This window comes from Oreochromis aureus, linkage group 5 (assembly GCF_013358895.1).
Source record: "Oreochromis aureus strain Israel breed Guangdong linkage group 5, ZZ_aureus, whole genome shotgun sequence".
In the NCBI taxonomy this organism is placed as follows: domain Eukaryota; kingdom Metazoa; phylum Chordata; class Actinopteri; order Cichliformes; family Cichlidae; genus Oreochromis; species Oreochromis aureus.
In genome coordinates this window covers 14,390,610-14,410,203 of record NC_052946.1, presented here as the reverse complement: position 1 = coordinate 14,410,203, position 19,594 = coordinate 14,390,610, and the positions used below count along the sequence as shown (strand labels likewise).

At 40.0% G+C, this 19,594-nt stretch overlaps 1 protein-coding gene across 1 annotated transcript in view; it reads left to right on the top strand.

Moving 5' to 3' along the window:
• Positions 1 to 18,521, top strand: part of LOC116326448 (MICOS complex subunit mic25a-like) — a 56,970-nt gene extending 38,449 nt beyond the window's left edge. Inside the window, exons 7-8 of the mRNA XM_031747763.2 lie at positions 5,697 to 5,832; positions 18,221 to 18,521. Coding sequence (XP_031603623.1) covers positions 5,697 to 5,832; positions 18,221 to 18,244 — 160 coding nt within the window. The 3' untranslated portion in view covers positions 18,245 to 18,521. The remainder of the gene's footprint in view (positions 1 to 5,696; positions 5,833 to 18,220) is intronic.
• The last annotated feature ends 1,073 nt before the right edge of the window (positions 18,522 to 19,594 follow it).

The window sequence follows — 19,594 nt, the reverse complement described above, 5'->3', positions numbered from 1 at the left end:
TGCAGTCACTTAGACACTCTGCCTCTTTGACTGCCTCTAAAAGCATATGAAGAAACACAATTGTACAAGGTTACAGGACTCATTTATTAATGGAGTAAATTAGATAGGTGAGGTTTTAGACAGGTTTATCTTAACAGCTCTTGTCATTCCAACCATTAGGGTAATAGTTAAACCGTTACATTTATTCACATTTTTTGAGGTCTTCAAGGATCCACTCATATGCTAGAAACTCAGAGGAGCAGATTACCTCTAAATTAAATGTGCATTTTTTTTCTACTTGTTAGTGTTAGTTCTGTTTAACTGTCTAGACTGTTTTGATAAAACTTGCCCAGCTTGGGAGGTAGTGGCTGTAGCAAAGTATGCCTTTTATTCAGTCTAATGGAACTAAACGGTACTTGTGTCAAGAAGGAAACTCCACAGCAATGTCTCTTTTCAGGTATCATGTCACGGCTCTATTAAAAAAAAATTCCACAGGCCTTGTTGTGAGTGGTTTTATGTAGGAAATATTTTCTATCTGCTGAATCGGACCCACCACATGACAGAAGAAACATCCCTCTACCTGTTACTGTAGGGCCAGCTGATGATGGACACAATATAATTTTATTATATAGAATATAGTTTCAAAATAAGAATGAGAAGATGAAGAGTAGTTGTTGCAATATAAATAGTAATAGTGCATTGATTTAAATGATTTTCTGCTTGAATTTGATATGACGAGCAGAATTTCAGCACAGGTCCTTTTGTAGAGTGACTAGGTATGTAAGCATACAGTATAGTCAATAACCTGATGTGTGTGTTTAATAAGAAAAGATGTGTATTAGAGTTAAGTTAATGTGATCTCTTGTATATTGATATTAAAGTGCATCTTTTGGCAGGACTTGACCCTAAAAATTTCTGTATGTAGGGGAAAAAAACTAACAAGGCAAAAATCTCATTGATATCAGTATAATTTGGGGGGGGGGGCATTGGGACCTTGCATAAGAACATGCTGAACCAGCAAATTATTTAATGATCTAAAGATTACCTGGTGCTAATGGAAGGTGAACAAAGGGCAAGTCGCCTCACTGAGAGGCAAATTATGAAATTGTGTTCTAGATTGTATTTTACCGTGCAGAAATAATATGCTCAGGCTTTGATGCGATTTGTACTCTGTGCTTAAAAGCTACACTGTGTTTTTAAGGGGAAGTATAGTTGTTAAAAGAAAAGGACAAATGACACGGCACCAAACTGGAATTGAAACTGTTGATTGAAGGGAGAGTGATGGAAGGCGATAGCAGTCCCCTATCATTCCTAACTCGAGTGAGTCGTCCAAGCGCAAGTTTTCCTGATTGAAAAGTTATCAGTGATGAGATGTCACACAAACACACGTGCACATGCGCCTCTTATCTTGTTCCCGCATGTCACCTGTTTTAATGAAACACTGTCCTTATCCACTCCCATCTCTCTCTCCCTGTATTCCCACAAAGAGAGGTTGGCGGGGATCAATCAGCCAGGCCAACAGAGTGCGAATTTTTTTTTTTATCCTACATCCTTATCTGCCTTCAGCATTTCATCTGTCAGCATATGAAGATAAAGGGAGAGTTCTGTCTGTCTCCAGTCTATGGGTTGTTCTAGATTTGAGATGAAGACTTTGTGTGTTCGCGGGAGTTGAGATTAAACTTAGTAAAGTTTTGGGCTGGTGTCATATCGTGTGAAGTGAGCTTAGGACTGAAGGATTGCCGCACACTTTGCAAAGGTAGGATAAGTGATTATTGCGACTACCAGAATAATCAAAGTTACTGAATTTAGTCAGGCATTAGACACCTCACAAGCTGTAGCTAAGTCTGCAGCTCTAATTTGATGTGATCTCAAAGTAAGATTTCTGCTGAACCACAATGTTGTGAGTGTTATCCATATGGCAGTTTAATAAAAGCTTGACAAAGCCTCCAACAATACACGATGCATGCTCTGCCATTTCTTTTGATCTCACCCCAGCCATGACATCTTTGATCCTCTCTTCTCTTCCTCTCCACTCAGCGTAATATTAAAAACCAAAAGTACAATGCCTCGGCTGCTTCTTTAAATGAAACCAAATCCTTGTCATCATACATTAATAACCATTCACACACATCACACACACGCACAAACACAAACAGTACCATCTCAGACACAGAGAACAATAAAAAGCGGTGTCCTTATGATCTTCTCTTTTTCTTCTTATTGCCTAATTCCCCAGTGTCATGCTTTGCAGCAGACCAGAACTTGAGCTCTCTTCATAAAAGCCGCACACTGCCAAGGTGAGACAAAAAATAATGAGAAACTTTAACGATTTGAGCCTAATCTTTCCCCCTCAGTGCTGCACGTATTTATGCAAAACGTCACAGACAGAAAGCAATTGGAGTGTTATTTTGCTTCTTTTTCCCTGCAAAAGTTGGCTATCAGACTAGCTTTTTTTTAATAAGAGCTCACCTTTAATTTCAGTCAAACAAGGCAGTTGGTGCAGATTAGCAGAGGCAATTTTCTGCTTCAGATTCCATTATTAAAACACACGCTATCAAAAAGTTCCTCTTGTTGAATAGAAAAAAAAAGGATGATTTTCTTTTCTTGGGTTTGGATTAAGACCTTGTGGTTATTGTTGCTGTTATCTGCTGTTCTTGGGGAGGAATTCAGAATGCCGACCAGCTCTCGAGATGCTCTCAAGTTAAATACCAGCCAATCGTATAATGTAATCAGGTGATTGAAAGCCCAAGCTGCTGATTTTTACCACAATAGCATAATCTAAATATTCTGTGCAATAGTACGAATACCTAGAAGCTGACCATTTCTGTCCGCACACATCAACATCTCTGTACCAAATTAATGTGGAATGGTCAAACATCACATAAAAGATTTACCCTTCTTCCTCAGCGCCGAGTGGCACGGCACCACATGATGTGGCAGAGGTTAAATGCAGATTATGATGATTGCTACTGGGCTACTGTTCGTCCATGCACGCTGCAAGGGCTATTTGTCATTTAATACATCACTGTCACATTCTCTCTCCTACTCTCTCTCTCTCTCTCCCAGGTTGCATTCACTTCTCTTTTCATGAATATTCTCTCCACCAGTGATTTATTTAATCCTGTCGCTCTACCCTCCACTGCACACAGAAGCGCGCGCACACACACAGCCACAGACACCGGGACTACACAATACACATACCAGTGCAGAGAAACTTCTCCCGCAGTCTTGTTTGTGCGCACGGTTTATCTCATGGACACACATGCAGTGCATTCACAAGGTACAGATCAACACACACACGCACACGCACTCAGGCTTATTGTGTGTATTTGTCAGTGAAGGCAGGGACTGCTGAGCTCATTCATATGTAAAGGATGCATGATTCCATAATTGCTTTCTGCGGAGGCATGACTGCAGTTCTGTATGTGTGTGTGTGTGTGTGCACATGCATGATCGTGCACATGAATACCAAGTGGTCAGCTTCCCAAAAAATAAAAGGCATGCCTCATCATGTCAGATGGTTTATTTGAAGTGATGGAAAACGTGCCTCCTTATCAAACTTAGAATTTCTGTTCTCTCTGTCTCTTATTTTAAAGGCAGAAAAATTACCATCATATATGACGTCATAGTATGTTAAGCTGTGATGATTGCGATAGTTTAGCTGAGGTCTGTACCCAAGAAAAGTTTGGATTATAAATACCTACAGTAGGTCTTGTTTGGAGTCACGGAGCAGAGAGAATACCTATTTTAGTCTATTCTGTTCGGTTTTACTCTGTTCTATTCTAGTTCAGGCTTAAAGTTCATGCTTGATCTTGGAGAGAGCAGTGGGAAACAAATCTCACCTCAAGACATAGTAAAAAAATAATCATGACTAACAATTGGAAATGTAATAATAAGAAAAAAATCCATGAAATTTCACTGAATATCATTTAACATGATCAAATGCCCGAGTGAAACTATTGAATTGGTTTTGAGGTGAGCTTTTTTTTTCATTCGCATATTTTATTCTACTCCAATTTAACTCTAATCTGTATTCCGGTCCTAATTTTTTCACTTAAATTCCATTTCAGTCCTTTCTCTTAATTCTATTTTCTCATTTTCTCTTCTGATATATTTTATTGCATTCTATGCTGTGAAAAATAATCCAGCAAGAAGGGAGTGTGTGCAAAACGTCAAACGGCTCTTTGCAAAATAAATTCCATCCATCATCTTCTTCTAGTCATATTTCTTGGCTAATACAGGGTTGCAGGCGAGCAGAGCATTTTCCAGCTGACACAGATTTTGAGGCAATTTTAAAACAATGTTTGTCAACTTACAACTGCAAAGAATTTGCAAATGTATCATCTATAGAAACTAATATTCTTAAATGATATCAGTGAATCTTACAAAAAGTAACCAAAATTGACAATGACAACAAATACTAAATGGCAGTGATCATGGCAGCACTGCATTAAAATGGACACATTTCTGCAAGGGCTGAGTTTTCTTAAAACTACTATTAATGCAAACAGGAGCTACATCAGTAAATTCAAGTTAATACACAATCATTAAATTACACAATCATTTATTAAAAAAGATCAAAATCATCTAAAAGATCATCTTGTTGCTGCAAAAGCCAGCATGTATGACATATGGGCAGCCTCTACATCTGTGAAGGTACTACTAATACTGAACAACACAAGGCTTTACTTACTATGCCAACACAAAAAACTCACAATGGCAACAAGGATATCAGTTCATGGAAAGAAGAGACGGGGTCATCACATGGCCCAGCTTCTTAGTTCTTGAAGGCCCTCTTTAAAAACATCAACTGACAAAGCTCAACAGAAAAGTGTTTGATGTTTGCGGTTTACCAAAAACCGAAATGGGCATCATGGATTGATTAAGCGTCTTTGTGTTCATGTATTCCCGTGCGTGCGCATACGTGCACGTACATATCCATATCCCAGTCCTTCCAGTTGCAAGTTCTTGTCACAACAGCAGGTAAATTACCACGAGCAACAGAGCACTCAAGGATTACCCTCTTATAGGATTAGCATTCGCTACCTGTATGCGCGTTTGTGCACGTGCGTATGTGCCGATCTCGTATTTCGTGGCTGTGGTTTCGATTGTGTGCTTTTCTCTACACACATGTACTGTACGTGTGAGTCAGATAAAAAGAGAAGAGAAAGTTTGACTTTGACTCCTAAGCCGCTTTGTTGATGCATAATTCATCTCTCTCCACAGGCTGCACCTTAAAGCCTTTGAAACTATCTTAGCTACTTCAACTGCGACTAAAACAAACCACAAACAATCTCGCTTTTCTTTTTTTGTTTTGCTTTTTTTGTTTGTTTGCTCATCGTATGATGTACTTACACCAAACAGAAGCTGTTATTGCTAAAAGCAAGCTGAACTTAAAGGAATCGCACCCGCCAGCGCTCATTTCCTTTAACCTCGTCTGTGTGGCTGTGGTTGAAATTTCCATTAAGCAATCACAGTTGGAAATAACAACTGTTTTGGTAGTTATTTTCCTGATTATCTAAATCAGTGTTTCGACAAACAGACGCTACAGCTTTGTGTTTCTCATGTGTGACAACTTCTATTTCTATTGCAGCTGGACTAACTTTACTTTGAGTTCACATAGTAGCATTTACGACCTTGATCTCTGGTCCTGGTGGGTGGGGGTGGTGATGTTTGCAAGCAGATTTGAGCTTTTCCTTCTCTCTGTGTGTTTCTAGACCCCAACATACTGCATATCTGTGCGCTGAGCTGCAGGCCAAGGTGCTCCAGTGCTACAAGGAAAATCCACAGGAGACTCTCCACTGCTCCAGCCTGGCCAAACAATACATGACCTGTGTCCATCAAGCAAAGAAGGTAGGGCACAGAAGCCATCTTTGTCACCTTTAGTATCTTTTGCATGTGATATTTATGTGAAGGTTTGCTTATTTCGGCATACTAGAGTGCAGTATGTGTTGCTCTAAATAGTTTCTCTTACCTTTATCATTCATTCGCCTCACATTTCCTTTGAGTTGTACCAACGTCCCTTTTTTAAAGCTGTGATTTTCAAAGTTGTTGTTGTTGTTCGTTTTTTTTCCTGGCTTGCCAGAAGTAAAAAAGAAGTTCCTTGCACACAAAAAAACGACAATAAAAAAGGATCCAAGTTGAATTTTAGCAAAATAAAGGTCAGAGCGTTACCATCAACAAACTCTTGTTTATTTTCCTTTATTCCGTATTTGGTGTGAGGGACACATAAGGACATATTTTTAAAGCCTTCTTCCCCCCATGAATATATTTATTTTTTAAAGAAGACGAGAGAGAAGGCTGGCTTGAATGAGTCAGACCTCGAAGGAGTTTGACAGCCAGACTGACAGTGGAACAAAAGGGTGAAGAGACAAAGAATCCCTTCAGTACCTACACAGAATCAGTTAACTTCTGAGAATCACCATCTACGTGTTTGTTACTTTGACACTTGGAGTAGAAAGTTAAATCAATACAACGCGCTCATTGAGCGGATTTATAAGTCACCAGGCGTGCACTGTGTTTGGGGACTTTCTGATAGGAAGATTACACCATTATTAGTGTATTAAAATCAGTTTTGGCATTCAGTGCTTTGAAATGCATTCTGTTTTCTGCAGATGCTTTTGCAAATAATGTTCAGACCCTATGCTTATCTACAAAGTGCTTATTTTAGCCAATTTCTCCATCAAAAAAACAATAATGAATGGGCCAATTTGCACATTATTATCATGACAAAATGCACTGATACAGCTCCAAAGTAGATAAAAGCCACAAAACAACAATTGGTGAATTTGGCAGTTTAAACGGTTGATAAAAGCAAAGCAAAGGCTCACAATAAAAGCAATCAGTCTTTTTAAACTGGTTCAAAAGATCAGCTTGCTATTGGGATGTTGCTCTTTGAGGAAATACGGTGCGTATGAGTTTGTATATTAGACCAATGTTTGTATGCATGCGCTATATAAATTCTCATAGGAAGTGTTTTTTTTGTTTTTTTTTTTAAAGAATAGACGGTACTGCACAATAAAGTCAAACAGTTTTTGTTTTTTTTTCTTTGAAGCAGGCCGAGTTTTAATTCATATCCAATTAGGCATATCTTTGACTGTGAATGGAAAATGAAGGAGAAAACACTACGGAGGCTGAAAGAGGGCAGCTTAAAGGGCAAATGAATGAAAGGGAAAGCTCCAGTCTATATAAAACACATCAGCACTGTGCCCATACCTTTATACTGTTTTATATTGAAGAGAAATAATATTTTCCTAACTTTCATCTTGGTAGAAAGAGGATGGATTTGACTGATGTAGATAAACACAGCATAGTTCTTTTTGTCCTAAATATAGTTTTAGATCCCTGAATTTGCCACTATTGGCCACATTTTTGAATCACTTTATACTATTTTTTGCTTTCTTACTTTGGGGAAAAACCAGTTTCGAATCAGGACATTTTATCACTGACATCTTCTCTGTCTAACCTTTCTTTATAGGGATAATCTAACAGATTAAATCTTTCTTTTAAAGAGTAACCTGTACTACTCTTTTGAAGATGCTGGGCTTTTCAGTTTGACCTTTAAGACTTTTGAGATTTCTATCCCAAGCTGAAGCTTAAAAAGCCATATAAATGTTTCTGGATTTAAACTAGAAATATGGAAACCTAAAAGATTCCATATGTAAGCGTGGCCTTAAACTATCTTCATCTAATATTTTGTCATGTATTAGAATATCCTTTTTTCCTTCCCGCTTCCCTTATCCACCCATCTTCTGTATTATCTGTTCATCCATGGATCTTTTCCTGGTGCTGTTGTGATTCATCCCTCCTTTTTCTTTTAGTCACCATCCTCCACGGTTGCCATATTAAAGCTTTTTTCACTGAACACATTGTCACATTAACCGGTGTTTAGCTCTGTTCTGCACTGCTGCCCGTGGAGCTCTCTTACATCTTATTCAGGTCTGACTATGTATGTTTGCCTCATCCTAAACCCACCCTTGGGGAGACACTGTGCATATTTCATACATGGGAAAAAAATCACTAATTTGGCTAATACGGCAAGTAAACTTTAGCAAGTAATTACACATTGCATTAGGGTTACTAGCAGGGAGGGAGCACTGATAATGGACAGATGGTGCCAGTGAAAGTAGTATAGAATGAATCCAGGAAAAAGGTTTCAAACAAAGATTTTATGTGAGGGACCAGTGCATGCTTCAGTTATTCTAGTGGAGGTAATCGTTACTGTACTCGGTGTCTTTATTCAGCTTTAGCGTTAAATGGCTGTGAGACAGCCAAAAATATAAGCTAGTTATAACGTAATTAAAATGTAACGCAACATCCATCATTTTCTTTACTACTTGTCCAAATCAGAGTTTCAGGATTTGAGGGGGGCTGGAGCCCATCTCAGCCACCATAGGGCAAGAGGCCGGACACACCCTGGCCAGATTACCAATCCACTGCACAGAGACACACAACAATGCATGCTACATTCACATGTATTTAATTTAGAATCACCAGTGAACTTAATGTGCATGCTTTTGGACTGTTTGAGGTAGCAGGAGTACCTGGAGTGAAAATTGCAAGATTGTACAAACTCCCTGTGGAAAAAGGCCCTGGTCGACCCTTATATTGTGAGGTGACATAATGCACATATTTATCAATATATTCGCACATCATTGATACATTTCTCATAAAGCTCCAGTAGGCAGAAATACTCCCCTCCCTCTACCTGTCTGTTCCAAAACTTCCCCAACAAGATGAGCACAGGTATGTGGAAGTGCTTCATATGCTGAAAGTGCAGACTTTTGGCTACACATGGGATTCAAACCAGTCTCCCTTTGCATAGCCTACTGTAAAAACCTGAAAGCAAAGTGATCTGTTTTATAAATTTCGAAAAAGAAGCATTCCTTGCACTGCAGGTACTTAGCTTAGGATCCTCAGATTTTTGTTTATTGTTCTTTAAGATTAAACTAATCCTAAAATATCCCTCAGTGCAAACAGAAAATGTTAATATCTAATTAGACTGACAAATTAAATTATATCTATGTTCACACTGCTAAACTGTTAAAATAATAAAACTCAAACTTCACTTAGTTCTGGAGTCTGGAGTGCAGATTGAGTGTAATGTGCACGTGAAAACTCATTTTAAAATTGTCTTTTGATCACAGACCTCTGTCCAGGAAGCTATCCGTTTTATAGAACTTAGTGTTTTCTGAGTTTTTATGGAGCTATTTAGTAATGCTGGGTTAGACTACGTTTGGAATGATGCCCAAATGAAGTATAAAAGAGAGGGTAGATGAGTAGACCTCCCAGCAGAGCCCCCTGATCAGTCAGCCTTAATGAAAAGAAATAAGTGGGTTCTCCCAAGACCCCTCTGGACATGCAGACAGCTGTCCGGTCTGCTTGTCTGTAAATGGATCTGACAGGGCCAGCAGCTTGGCAGAGCAGAGCACTTGGACGAGCGTTTCACCAGCAAAAGGTTCAGCATTTGCTCCAGGTGGAAAAGGGTCAACAGGGAGCAATATGCACTGCAGATTTAGTCATTAGAGAGAGCACCGCATCATATTTCATTATGAAATATAATGTTCTATAGACCCTGGAGAAAATATTTTGTTATGGTTGAGACTGTTAATAATAGAGGTAGTGCCTGTGCTTGCTCCTGTTGTTGTAAAGAGAATCTGATGTTTTTTGCTTTTTAAAAATCCGAATAGGACATGTTTTAGAAAATTCTATTTATTGCTCTCAGGAAATACTTGAAAAAGACTGTCACAAGAAAATCTCCGATTTTCAACCAGCTTTTACATAATGTGTGATTTCTAAATTGGATGCCTCATTTGGGAAATGTCTCAAATCTGTTATCCTTCATAATTTTGTAATTTTAAAAAGGCTGTTTTTCTTCTTGAGTGAATGACTGATACATCGTATGTTTGAGATGTTGGTTTACAGACATTTTTGTTTGAATTAACGAGCAGAGTAAACTGGCTTTCATAGCTTGATAAAATAGAAATAAAAAAAAAAGACATGCAACATTTGGATGCAGTGATTTTTATTTATTTTTTTTCTCTGCAGTGCAACAATAACACAACTGCTCAATAGGCAGCAAAGCTTTTAGCCTGGTGAAAACCTCCAGACAGCTTAAAGGCTCTGTTCTTTTGTTATCTGCATTTGCTTGTAAGGATTTTCAGAAGCAGACACATTCTTCCCTATGATTAAAGGGAGAAAGCTGTATTTTTCTGACAAATTACTCTTTGTCTGAAGTGGATACCTTATGGTTCACACATCATCTTTTTCTCTCTTTTGGCTCTTTCTGTACGTGAAGCATGACAGCTATTGAATACCACGTGTCTGCCTAAAAGCTAAATCTTAGTTATTTTTGTTGTCCACCAGACACTCGTGTAAGCAAAGTTCACATTTGTGTACATCAGCAGTAGGCTCATACGATTTAGTGGTCAATCCTGTCAATTCCACAGAGCTGAGAGTGACTCATATGACTTTCCAAGAGTTTATTCATGTAGACGCTGCCATATATTTCTGTTACTCTCAATCGAAGTGTCTATGCTCGCCAATCAATCTGCCAATAAAACCAGCGGCTTGCTTATCTGTCTTTTCTGCCAGAGTCTTGATCTGAACATCACTAGAGTATCTATCTCAATTTTTTCTGTCTCTCACTTGAAGTCCACCCAACTCACTATCTGCAGCGGCACAGCCTTCCTTATATGTCACTCAGAGGCTCTTTTATGTTTTATGATTCATGCATGGATGCCCACACATACACATTTTTCACACATTCTACCCTCTGCCATCTATTAAAGACAGTTGGTTCAGGATATGGCCTTTCACCTCCTCTCTGCTATCACTCCCCTGTCCCTCTCCTGTCAGTGTCTCAGCTCGGGCCATTGTCATGCATATGGAAACCCACTGAGTGAGTGTATATGTGAGGAGCACAGGGTAAATGTCAGCTCACCAAGGCCCTACGTTATCATGAAGCTCTGAGCATTTTGTCTGTCTTTCGTGTGACGTTAGGCTCCGTCTCATATTTTGTCATTACTGTATATAGACATTTTCATTGCAAAATGTCTATATTCTAAGCATCTGTGTGTGTTTGCATAAGCACAAGCCCATCGAATAGTCTGAGGATTTTTGGTTTTCATCATCTAGTCTCGCATTCAACCTCCTTCAGAGGAAAACAAAACACAGCCGTCCTCAAAGTCATATTCAAGAACAAATGTTTGTCAACCCACCACTTACAATAATTGTCACCCCTCCGCTTGTGCAGTACTCAAAGGTTTCAGTACCAACTAGTGCAGAATGCTAATGCTATTGTTGCCCTATTTAATACAATCAGCCTGGGCTAACAATATCATATCACCACACTTTCTGTTGCATCTCACATACTTAACCCACTTGAACCTGCTGGTCTTCAGTCAGTGGATCTTTGTCTGCTCTGATGTGTTGGTATGAATGAGCAGGCCCTGGTCTCCAAGGCTAGAAAAATCTCTATCCAGCACCAATTCAAAAATAATCTCTATTCATAACAGCAAGCCTGAAAACACATGAACATGATTCACATACAATAAACATGCCTCCTGCACATTTGGGCAGGTGTAGCATAATAAAATGCAGAGTTTGGTATAGTGCACAATAGCTGCTAGCTTAGACAACAAGGGTTCCACAAACTTGTAATAATTATAATTGTCTGTGTGGTTACAATGTTACTTTGAACAGGGCATGGTTGTTGGTGTTGGTCTGAGTATCTGAGAAACTGTTGAGAAATTTTCCCATATAACCATTTCTAGATTTTACAGAGAATGGTCTGGAAAAAGAGAAAATATCCAGCTTGTAGCAGTTCTCTGGGTAACAGGGACAGGCTCACTGAAATTGGACGACAGAAGATTGGGAAAGCGTTGCCTGGTCTGATGAGACTTGATTTCCTGAGATTCAGATGGAAGGGTCAGAATATGGCATAAACAACATAAAAGCACGGATCCATCCTGCCTTTTAAGAACAGTTCAGGCTGCTATTGGTGCTGGTGGAGAGGGGGACATTTCATTGGCACACTGTGGACCTATTAGCACAGCTCGAACATTGTTTAAATGCCACAGTCTATTTGAGTGTTGCTGCAAACCATTTCCACCCCTTTATGACTACAGTGTGCTTGTATTGTAATGAATGCTTCTAGCTGGAGAGCACACCTTGTCTCAAAGCTAGGATCATTTCAAACTGGTTTCCTGAACATGACAGTGAGTTTACTATACCACAGTTATATTTGTGACCAGATCTTAATCTAATAGAGCACCTCTGGGATGTGGTGGAATGGGAAATTTGCATTGTGCATGTGTTCCTCACAAATGTGCAGCAGCTATGTGATGCTATCATATCAATATGGACCAAAATCTTTAACCAGTGTTTCCAGCATCTTGTTGAATCTATGCCACGATTAAGGCAGAAGTGGGTACAACCCAGTTAGAAGAAGGTGTACCTGATGGTGACTGTATATGGATGTATGCAAGTCTCCACTTGTAAATAATAGTGTAGCATAATTTTTTTTTAATTGTTTGTTTTCTCCATGCCTTTTTCTGTTGGCAGTTAGAAGTTAAACTTGGCACATCATTTTGGGGGAGATTTATATTATTAGTTGATTTGCTTTGTGTCAGCAAATAAGATTAACAAAGAGAAAACTTCTCACACCAAGCCAGTTGGAATGCTTCACAAGCATCCAGCTGGCTTCAAAAAGATATTAGTAATATAATAACATGACGATGGGATGTTGTTCAGTGCAGGATGTTGTATGTTTGCATGTTTATTTTCATCTCTTATCAGATTTGTCATCTGAATGCATATGTGTGTAGCATTTTTGTGCATTTTGTGTATCTGTGTAGCACAATCCCTCCCGTTTCCAAACATTTTAGTTGACGTTTTCCACACATGCCACTTTGAACCACAAATTCACTTTCTTCAAGTAGCTGTCCATTTCTAAATGTAGTGCCAGCAGCATCTTAAGTACCTCTCAAGACTACATTCAGCGTAGACCTCCATTGCTAGGGAAAAGAACAGGATGGCTCTAGCGCTGGCAGACTACTTCCCTCTGCTTCTTCCTCGTATTTCAGCTGCAGGTAATTCTGGCAAGAAGAAAATCTCTTTCAGACATGTTCAGGTCGCAATGAGGAAGTTGTCTGTTTTTTTTTGTGTGTGTTTTTCAGCTAAAAACACCAACAACAAAAAAGATAAGAACATGGATGAGTCTTTGAGATGAAAGAGAAAGGTGCCCGTCACCAGGGCAATGGATGGAGACTGATGAAAGAAAAGAAGCTGGTAGAGGAAGAGGCTTCCACATGGTTGTCAGTGAGAAAGGGTTCATTGAAAACTGTAAGAGAGTGATACAGAAGGAAAGAATGGATGATAGAAAAAATGTAGGTAGGATGACTCTGTCAGTGGGAGGGATGGAAGGGAATGACAGTGGGTTGAAGTAGGGAAAAGGAAAAGAGGAGGAAGCTGTGTCAGTCACTATTGTGAGAGTGAGGAAAAAGCATAAGGATGGTAAAATTAAAAGCACATAAGGAAATAGTAGTGTGGTGTGTGTATGTGCACGCGTTTGTTTTTGTCTTTTTTTGTTTTTTGCATGACTATCAGTAGTAGCAGGTGGTGAACCCCACTGTGAGCCTTGGCCTGCCTGCTAACTCTAATCTGATAACGCAGCCACTCTTCAGCAGCAGTTTGCTCCAGCACACACACACACACGCACACACACTTTTATATGTGCACTCATGCAGACACACTTGTATATAGACCCAGTCAGTTCTTTATACTGTATTATCCCTGTTATTAATATCATTTTTATAGAGTCCTAGTTTTGCTCTTATAGTGATTAGAACTCCTGTTTGCTTGTGAGAACACATTCATGTAATTTTGTGTGTGTGTGTGTGTGTGTGTGTGTGTGTGTGTGTGTCACATTCTCATACACACATAAGCACATATTTCTGTCTTTTTATGACTCTCTCTCTCTTTCACCCTTTTACCTCCTTCCATTCCATCTCTCCTTCACATCCATCATCTCCAAGGCGACCGCCCCATGAACGCACAGGCCACATAAAGATTAGCTGGTCTCTCTCGTGTCCCTCCCCTATATCCCCTCCACTCCCACCTACCCAGCCCACCATGTGCCTGTCTCTCAAGCCTATAGAAATACTCCATCAGCATCCAGCTAAACATGTCTTCCATGCTGCTACACTCCACGGACCGCAATCACTAACATGCCATCGATCCTTGCCCCCCCCGCCCCTTTGCCAGGTTTCAGCTGCCACGTGTCTTATTTCATTTGGCTAAAAATAACGTGTCGGTGTAAATTGTGACAAAAGAGACTTGCTATGTGAGGACTGAGGAGCTCTTTCATTTCAGTGACTACCATTATCAACTTAAATAATCCTCTATTTAATGTTTGCAGTCATTAATCAGAATCAAAAATACTGGATAAAAAAAATGCTGTTCCAAAGGAATGTTGACATGTTTGGTTTAGGAACTATTTTTCTGCATAACAGTGAAAAAGAAATCATCAAATTAATTCAAAGTGTCAGGGAGTTTTTTTTTCTTTAACAACTATAAACCAAAAGAAAGATTGAGAGAGAACCTTTTAGTGATTTTGTACTCGCCCCGTGAAGTTCACCTTGAAACTTTGATTATTTGCTAAGAGTGAAAATCTGTGAAGCTTTCAGTGATCATGATGCAGAACTGATCAAAGTTCATCATTTACCAACAGTATCATAGTTATGATATTGGTGTCTTATCAATGCCTCTCAAGGCTTTTATTTATGAAGCACCCTGATTGGATTTAGGACTCTTTTGCTTGGCTGCCAGCTTAAAGTGTGCCGCATTTGCCTCACTGGTTAATATAACCCACAACAGAAACTCTAAAACTGGACACACGACTCCAAAGGAGTCACACGGTTGTGTAAGTAAGCATTATTTGATAACCAGTGTGCCGCCATATCATTTTAAAGGGCATAACGTAAGGATTGTTTTTGCAACTTGTTTCCGGTGCAGCCCCGCCCACCACCAACAAAATAATTTAATGTTCTTGCACATGTAACCAACCAGCTGACTAACTGCACTGGAGGCTTCCTGGACTGACTAATGGAGTGTCTGGTTGTCGTACTGACTGGGTAATGAGTGAATCGCTGTGTGTTTATAAAGCAGTCATAGCCACGTCCACTGTGAGTATCTGATTGACAGTTCTGCCTGGCAACTGTCTCCGTCCCTCCTGAGAGAGGGAGAGAACTGAGTGCTGTTAGCACTGAGCAGAGGAGACAGTTATTGATTTTCTGCTTGTCTATTATTTTTGTTTTTCGCAGAGAAGAAACAAGTGAGCGAGGCGCGTGAGTGAGTGAGGCTCCTCTTCTGTGTGCTGCAGATGCTTACACGTGTGTCCACTGTCTCCATGTTGCCTATTAGCTTAAAACTGTGGAAGTGTGAACATGCGCATGGTGTGCACGGTGTTGCTTCTGTGCCTTTTTGACGTTCAAAGTTGATTCCCAGCCAACAAACGCAACGATGTACTCCTCAAACTGCTCGCTAATTGGACAGAAACTGGCAGGTGGAAGAAAACATGCGTTTGTGTGACTGTATGTTGTCTCTGTCTTTGTGTGAATCCATGTTTTTGTGAATATTAAATCTAATTATGACAGACAGATATACAGTGATGATAAAGTCAACTTTAAACTTTCAGTGCTGGTGAATAGAAAGCATAAAAGATAAAGATCAAGGCAAACCACAGCTCAACCTCCAGATGTGAAGCTGTGGTTTTCCAATCTGGCACAGATTCTTGAGGAATCCATCCATAAGGCAACATTAAAACCTTTGTAAAGGGTAGGATTTTTTTTCCAGTATAGCTGCATTAGAATACATTAGCTCAGTGTACCTAATAAACCGGCAGCTGGTGTATGTCTAAAACTCAACACAGACCTTGAGCTAGAATATTTGGCTGCCCTTGCTGCCCACAGTTTTGTGCATGAAAAGCTTTTCCTGTCTTTAAATTATCCAAGTGAGGATGGCGGCAGTCCAAATTTAGACCTGGGGCACCAAATTGAACTGTGTGTACTGTGGGGGGTGCCAGGGGTCAGTTTGAAATTCAGGAACTACTTCATACACTATGCATTAGGCATAATGTTCCGTCACACTGCTGTGTAAGAGTGTGGCAACACCAACACCCGTCTCGCCACGCGCGCACACGCACACCGGTGTATGCATCAACTCCTGCTCGCATAAACAGCCACTTTCACACAAATAGTGAGTTTTTACGCACACATGCAGACACACACTGTCCCCCTTTATATCTCAGAACGTGAGTGGAACAGTAAAGCTAAATCCCCTTGTCACATTTGCTGCTCATCTCCAATTCAAAGGCACAGGCTGCGATGCCCTCGGATGCACTTGGCAAGTGAACAGCTAACCTGCCCGCCAGCATATCTGCCTGCCAGCCGAGCACAGGGGTAGTTAGCATGCCAACTAGCACACCCAGCAGCGTCAAGCTAATGCTTCACTAACCCTGTGTTGCCCCGCGTCTCTTCCTGCAACTGTGTGTTTGGATGTGTATTTACACTAGAGGAGTTCAGTGTAACCCCACAGTAAATTGGCTTTCCGAAACAAAATTAGCTACAAGTGTAACTCCGTGTAAACATATAAAGACAGTACTTAATAATCTTATTTCAAGAGACTGCCAGGTCACTTGGAAAGCATTTTGATACAGAGTAAATCTCCAAGGCTGCTATTTTTCATCCCCCCATTTAATCTTTGCGCTGCTTGGTTCCAAAATGAGGTGTCCTCTAAATTATTAAACCATGAGACTGGTTCTTACTTGGCAACTATTAAGTACAGTAGCTGTGCTAATATCACAATATATTGTTCTGCTTTTAGACGATAATTCTTCTTGGGGTGGGATAAACGCCACCATCTGGTACTAAAAGTAAGAATCCAATAAGAAACCGATCCAAACTGCATGCTTCACTAAGAGAAAAATCTTATTTTGTGTGTGTGTGCTACTGTGGAACGGTCTATATTAATAGGCACCAAGCAAATATGATCCAACGCTCTTGATGACAGAATGAAAATGAGTAAAATCAGATAAATTACGATGACACCTTCAGCCTCTGCAGATTATCTTCTGTTCAAGTGCCTGTTGCAGCTCTTGGGCTGCACAGCAAATCCCCCAAAAAATCACCTGTTATGAGTGTGGCTAAAGTATGTCAAGTGTAGGTCTACTGTAGCAATAAACCACTTTAGACCTTCCCTGCAGCTACTCTGATTCACTGGATTAGAACCTAAGTGTGTGTGTGTGTGTGTCTGTTCTTGTCCAGCTAGCTTTGTAAAGACCAGTATGAGTTTTAGACTTTGGTGGTGAAGACATTTTCTGGAACTGTGTTTGTCTTTAGATCTGTGTTTTGTCCTTACTCTTGTTTCCCATTTTTCTAAATGTAGTTTAGCAGCAGTTAAAGTAGCTACAGGCTAAATACGTTCCTGCAGAGGTCAGACCTTCTGCAGAAGCTTGTCTTAGCATTAGCCCGTTATCCCGAGGGCTGTTGATATCTCCAGTCCAGTGAAACAAAAAATAGGTTGCATTTTTGTTCTTTTCTTTTTTTCTCCACTGACGCCACAAAATGATCAATTTCACCCTCACAAATTTAGATTCATTATATTGAAAAAGTCAATATAGTTCTATATCTTCCACACTTGGCAACCACCTGAATGAATTTTGTTTACCTTTCCAAAGAAGGTTAAAAGCAGAATAAATAGTTTTCTTGTGTAATTGTAAAGCTCTACTTACAAAATACAGACATGTACTTTTTGTGCATCATTATGATGACATGTTCTTGACACTATTTGGGATACGTTGACACTTAGAAATCTAATTTAGTTTAAAAAATGGATTATTTTTTTAAAGAAAATTCCATACAAATCCATATTTCTGGGTAATCATTGATAATCTCGAGACTAGAAAGATGATCGTGTGCCCAAAGTTGTTAGCTGGCACTGTAATTTTCTACGTTAACTTCCAGATATTTTAAGATGTTTAGGTGTTTAAATGTGGTACTGTTCTTTGTATATTGATCATGCATCATCAGGTTAGTGTGTTTATATTAGGGAATAGATTTCCCATGATGCATCCTGGCTCCTCTTACTTTTCTTTTGGATTCTAGCAAAGTAAATGTATTATTTGACAGTTGTTCTTCTTTTTCCTTGTCATACCCCCCACCCCACCCTCTTTGTTTTCCAGAGCGCTCTGACGAATCACGGTTGAGAAAGTCAAGAAATGGAGGAGATCTGAAGAAAGAGAGTGCATGTCAAATCTGTCCTGTTTTTTTTTGTTGTTTGTTTTTGCTTCCCTTTCTATCAATCCATCCATTAATTTAGCCATATCAATAAATAAATAAATAAAAACTCATCCTACTTGGTTTTTGAGTGTATTATCTTGACTTGTCACTCCAGAGTGTACGATGTGTTGATTTACTGTCACGTTGTGCCAGCACATTCCTGCTGTCTGTGAAATAAATCCCAGTGATCCAGTGGTGATGAAACTGCAGGTTTTGTATTTTGTGTGTGTGTGTGTGTGTGTGTGTGTGTGTGTGTGTGTGTGTGTGTGTGTGTGTGTGTGTGTGTGTGTGTGTGTGTGTGTGTGTGTGTGTGTGTGTGTGTGTGTGTGTGTGTGTGTGTGTGTGTGTGTGTGTGTGTGTGTGTGTGTGTGTGTGTTGTGGTGAATGGCTGTCTCTTGTCACAGCATGCTAATAATGGTTCCACTACTGGAAATGGGGTCGTGTGCACCCCTCTGACAATGCTGTGCAGGCCCAAGGGCTTATTGAGCACTGTGTGCATGGTTTCATTAAGAGGGAGAAGCGAAAGGAGAGTGAAGGAAATGAGGGATAAATGAATTGGAGGACAGATGAATACTGAAGCATGCACCAATTAATGTGTGTGTGTGTGTGTGTGTGTGTTTCATGTGCTTTATGTGATTTTGCACTGCACAGAACCTGTAAGTGTCATCACATATAGGTGAATGTGTACACACGAGCAACACACCGGACGGGGCACACATTGTCCCTGCTAGCTGTGTTTCCATGGTGACAGCAGGGGTTCGTGCTAGCAGCAAGGTGTGGAGGAACCTTCCAGATAACCCTGAAGGTCAGCACACAGAGCTACAGCTCACAGCACTACTCTGTACTCACACACTTAACCCCCTCCCTGTGTGTGTGCGTCTGTGTGTATGTGTGTGTGTGTGTGTGTATATATATATATACGAGTGTGTGAAGGAGAAGGACTCTGTCAAGATGCATTTCCACTTATATATGGACATGGTTGGCCACCCTTGGAATGACAGAGGCTTGTTATCACACACACGCACTCACACATACACAGACATTGTACACGCAATATGCACACATTCACACAGCAGAGACACATAGAATATTAATGGCCTTACTGTGTACCCACGCAGCTCTTCCTGAACGTAAGAATGTATTCACACAAGTGGCAGTCGATGTGAAAATAGTGGAGTGCGTTTGTTAATGATATCTGTGAGGAGTGATCTATTGATCACAGCTTGGGTCCCATTCATCACCATCACAACATGATATCCAACAATACAGTGGACCGA